General features: G+C 48.1%; 1 protein-coding gene across 1 annotated transcript in view; it reads right to left on the minus strand.

The window, feature by feature from the left end:
* Window positions 1-624, minus strand: part of TSPAN32 (tetraspanin 32) — a gene marked incomplete at its 5' end in the record, with an annotated part of 17,365 nt that extends 16,741 nt beyond the window's left edge. The window contains one exon of the mRNA XM_010152453.1: window positions 550-624. Coding sequence (XP_010150755.1) covers window positions 550-624 — 75 coding nt within the window. The remainder of the gene's footprint in view (window positions 1-549) is intronic.
* Window positions 625-5,232: the final 4,608 nt, after the last annotated feature.

Consider the following 5,232-nt stretch of genomic DNA (forward strand, 5'->3'; position numbering starts at 1 on the left):
CAAAAGTCAAGCATCTCATTTAAAACAGAACAGAACAAAACAAAAAATCCCCTGCAACAAAATCCCAAAGTTATTTAAAAGGAGACTTGCATTTTGGTTTGCCTTCAGGGCAAAGCGTTTGCCCTGTGTGACTGTTTCCATGGCTCCTCCCTTCAGACAACCCCATCAGCTGATGAAGGCCACCCTGTTCTTGCAAAGGACTGATTTGACAGAGCATGCATCCGATAGACCTCGGCATGGATGGCTTAATTACCACCAGATGTCCCTTTTATAGGAGAAATGGCTCTTGCATTTTGGTTTGCCTTCAGGGCAAAGCGTTTGCCCTGTGTGACTGTTTCCATGGCTCCTCCCTTCAGACAACCCCATCAGCTGATGAAGGCCACCCTGTTCTTGCAAAGGACTGATTTGACAGAGCATGCATCCGATAGACCTCGGCATGGATGGCTTAATTACCACCAGATGTCCCTTTTATAGGAGAAATGGCTGCTGGCACATACTACAAAAACGTCTATCTGATGCTGGTGGTATTTCCTAGCAGCCGACGCTTACCTCCGTGCTGTGTGTGTATCTCCAGCAGGCAGCTGGGATCAATCCGCAGAAGGCCAGGGCAAAACAGAAAAATCCCTGAGGATAAAGAGGAAAGATACCATCAGTTACCACATGGGGAGAAAAAATATCCATTTGATAACACTGTTGGGTCGTATTTAATATGGTTGTTTGAGCAAGTTTAGTTAAAATCAGAGCTGAACATCACATTGTTTTAATATCCCTCATAATGCTGGTTACATAAAAGAAATTACATGGATAATAATGTGATTCTCCAGCAGGAGCCCTATAATTACACGGTGGCCATTTGAAGGGGTTGACCAAAAAAGCACCTGGCTTCCTGCAGAGCGGTTAACCTGTTGTGCCCAAATTCCCTTTAGGAAAAAAAAAAAAGAGAGAGAGAAAAACATTATATTTACAGCCTGCTCTTCTTCTGCAGCACGACCATGCCCCAAAATAGCATCTCCTTACTTACGGGGTCCAATCCTCTGCATTCAACTATCAGTTTCAAAGAGGGGAAAACCCACACAAATAGTCCATAAAGGAGTGAGTAACCAGGATGGAGAGCAACCTGCTCTGGGAAAGGAGCTAGACTTCACTCTGTTAGCAAGGTGGCAGCTGCATGGCCAAGCTGCCTTCCTTAAATCACCACCATCCTAATTACACAAAAGGACAACAGAAAAATAATCAAGGCCAGCAACTGACCCTGAGGTGTCTAAACAATGATGTCAGCGATGCAGGAGGAAGCTTGACTTTTGTCTTCTTCCTTAGGCTTGCAGAGCTGGAAGTTACAGGGGTTATCTCTTTATTTGAACAAAAAAAAAAAAACCCACAAAACCCTGATGTAAACAGTGCTTGCCTGTTGTGACAGCTGGACCAAAGGATCTTGTTCACATTAAAAAAAAATATTTAAAAAGGAAGAAAAAAGTGCCTGTGAAGTGTTTGAAGGCCAAATGGGCTCATCAAATATGAATCCACAGCTTAGTCTTGGAATGACAAAAGATGATGAATAAGCACCAGTCCAAAATTATTGCCCTTACAAGCTTTTCCGTGAAACCGTCCCTCTTCCAACACAAAGTTATGTAGCAGGGGAAAATTGCTCAACAGACTGCAGCTTATATTGGTTTAATTTTTTAATGAGTATTTGAATAATATGATATAGCTGAAATCACTTTAAAGAGTAAATCTTCCACGAAAGTTTACCAAATTCAAGCTTAACGAGAGGAAGACCACTGCTGCTACCCATTCTGTTTCACCAAAAAACTTTTACTTAAAAAGTATGGTTAAAAAAAAAAAAAGCCCCAAACTCCTCCGTATGCAGTAAGAAAGGAAAATGTGTTACTTCAAATCCTGGAAATTGATGTGAACATGCCAATACACCGACTTTTACTGGTTCTTGTCCATCTGCTGCCTGCCACGTTTCTCTGCTCGTGGCAGGACGATGCCCTGCCCGGGGGCTTTGCTCCAGGAACAAGACTGCCGTTGGCATTTCACCACTTTTTTGGGGAATGTCCTGTCTGCATCAGATGCTGAGGAAAACCCTGTGACGGCTCTTACAGAAAAGCTTAAATTATGTATGTCCAGTCTCTCCTTTTATTATTCTGGCAGCTGCCTGGCCGTATAGCTGGTGAGATCACTCGCTGCCTTGCCAGGAGCTGAAATGGGATAACAGAAGACCCTAAAGGAGATGAGAGGAAAGTCTGATCAAATGCTGACGTGACCAGGGGGATACAAGTAGCAAAGATGGGGAAGAGCACACAAGGCAAGATGTCACAGACCAAAGGATGAACCCAGACAGTGTGGGTGATCCAGCCCCTGCAGGTACAGCACAAATCAGACCAAGGAGGAGGTGAGGCTACACGGGCATGTCGGGTTACTCCTCAATAGCACCAGACCCTGCATTTTGCACCTCCTCCAACCACTTCCCCCAAAAACAAACAGCATAACAAAATCATCGTGTTCACCAAAACCAAGCTCAAAGGCAAGAAAAAAAGAGAAAATTATGACAGATGCAAAAACCAGCATGGATAGCAATGTGAAAGCTCTTCCACACATCATTCCAGTAAGGGTTGAATTGAGAGGACCCACCACGAACCTGGAGAGTGAGAACGACAGTATGCCAGTGGCACCACACATATTTCTCTCCCCGTGCTCTCCCTCCCTTCCCCCACCAGCTCCAGCACTTACGACATCTCTCTGGGGCCAGAAACCCCAGCAGATTAAAATCCTCCTTCTCATCTTCCCTTCCTCAGCTCCACCCCACATCTCAGTCCTTCACCTCCAGCATCAGCTCTTCCTTTATTTGCCGAGATTCTCTGGCAATACCGAGACACGGCCCCTTGGGAAGCTCCCCCTCCATCCAGCCAGTGCAGAGCAATTATATGGCTCCGAGGACATCTTATAAATGAATTATAGGCTGCTTTCCCCCTTCCCAGCCAAAAGGCATTTGGATGAGCAACTTTCTAATTACATTAGAAGACATTTGGAGGAAACCAGAAAAGGCAATGTGTAGTTTGCATACAAAGTGTGGAAGGGTCGAGGATGGTTCAACATCTCCCAGACCCTTGGGGCTCCTCAGAGCCGGCTGCGGGCTGCTGCCTGCTCCCTTTGCAGGAGGCAGCCACATGAGCCCCGCGGAGGGCTGTCACCGGCCAGACATCAATTACTCTTTTATGAATGACCTTGTTTCCATCCTTGCTGCAAGGAACAATTTGTCTTTGAAAGACTTGGCAGAATCTGCAGCAGCAGTGTCTTGTCTGTTGGCTGGTGTATCTTTTAATTCACCTTTCTGATGCTTCCCCCTCAGCTAAGGGGGTCTGCTTTGGATGAGGGAGGGATCCTTTAGCTCGCACTGGGTTCGGTCGCTCATCCAAACCCCCATGGTCCCAGGGAAGAAGCAGACCTCTGCCCTGCTCAGCTCCAGTTGCGTTTTGGTGCTGATGTGGCCATTGCGAGGGCCAGCTTCCTGCCAAACTTCACAGCCCAGGGGCAGGGAAGGGGGGAGCTAGTTTCAGCCTGCATCCATCAGGCTGCATCCCTCCCTCCCTCATCCAGTTCATCTAAAAGTACACGATGCCTTTGCCTCTCCACATAGCAAACACAAGCCAGTGACCTCAGTCCAAAGGAGGAATCTGTCCTTCAGCTCCAACTGAGCACACTGGCTCTGCCCGCGCCTGCTCCACAGGGACCACCGGCACACGGATGCCTCTCTCAGGAATGCTGCACCACGAGGGAGAGCACGGGAGACAGATTCACTGCGAGAGCAAGATGCTGAAGTGCGCTGCGCTGTTACGAAGGAGCCCCTACGCGCTTGCCTACGATGCTACACCTGGGAACAGTAACGCCAACAGCCTGTGCCGCGCGCTCGCCCGACTGCCACATCACTCACGGTGAAAAACGGTTATATCGGGCATTCACTGGGGCTTGTTTACCACAGAAATTGTTGGGAACCGGTGCTTGAAACAGCTGCTCTATCCTGAACACAAATTTTCCTCTACACGAGTGGGTTTTAGGCTGGCAAGTTCAGGTGCAAGAATTTCAGCTGGGATATTCTGTTTGGCATGTTGCACCCTGCTTTTTTTTTTTCTCCCCTTTCTCTGTCTGACCAGATAACAGCACACGGTGCCTTAAACCCCACCGGAGCCAGAGTCTTTCCTCTGTACAAGCAGTACTAACGAAACTGCAGTTTTCCTTCCTTCTCCTCCCCTTCAATAGCGACATGGCCTTCGGGGGCCGTGAGAGCTGCAGGATGTTTACATTCAGAGCTGCCTGCCTGATGGACCACAGATCACCAAACAGCTGGATGTGCCAGAACCGGAGGGCAGTCAATAAATCTGTCACCGCTCTCCCTGTTTAAGAGGAGCTTTGGGGATAATCGTCCAGGATTTTAGAACATAATTTTAGAACATAATTTTAGAACATAATTTTTTATATTAAGGATAAAAAGTTCCGTTACGCTCCAGACACCAGCTTCCTCGCAAGCACCCATGGATGCGCATTAGCACCTCTCAGGTCTGGTGATGCTGCTAATGCAGCTGCAAGATGAAATCCTGAGGTACGTGTACTTTAACCAATTTGACCTGTTCTGGATTCTAACCACTGCGCACCCATTAACGTTATTAAGGCAGCACCAGGAAGGCCTACAAAGACTGAGATCCCTCTTCTGTACACACAAAAACCTCCAGATACCCAGACAGAGTGAGCATGTATAATTTAAAAAAAGAAAAGAAAAATGTCAGTAGAGGAAGTGAGGAGCGGGAAGGAGCTGGGATCCACCCAGCAGGTCAGTGGCCGGGGCAATGCTCCTGTAAGCCCCTCTGCTCGCCGGCTGGCATTTCCCGGGGGTAGCTGGTTTACCAAGCAGCTCGGCGGTGGATTAGCCACGTCGATGCAGACATCCCCTGAGAGTGGCTTGGTTTCCTATCCCGCCACAGACGTCAGGCACCGATACGCTGGTGTCTTCCCTCTTTGATTAAAGAGTCAATTAAATGGTCTTCTAACCAAGACACGTGCTTTGCAGGAGAGGAGAAGTCCTTTAAAATCAATAGCGGGGGAAGGTGAAAAACCCCACTGTTAACGAGTAGAAAAACCAGCTGCGAGCGGGGAGGGGGCTGGTCACTTGGCGAGCTGCAGCAGGAGCGGCGGGGCAGGAGGTGACACCGACAAGTGTCGCAGCCCCCCGGGGGC

The sequence above is a fragment of the Eurypyga helias genome, unplaced genomic scaffold (genome assembly GCF_000690775.1).
Source record: "Eurypyga helias isolate BGI_N326 unplaced genomic scaffold, ASM69077v1 scaffold12250, whole genome shotgun sequence".
Taxonomy (NCBI): domain Eukaryota; kingdom Metazoa; phylum Chordata; class Aves; order Eurypygiformes; family Eurypygidae; genus Eurypyga; species Eurypyga helias.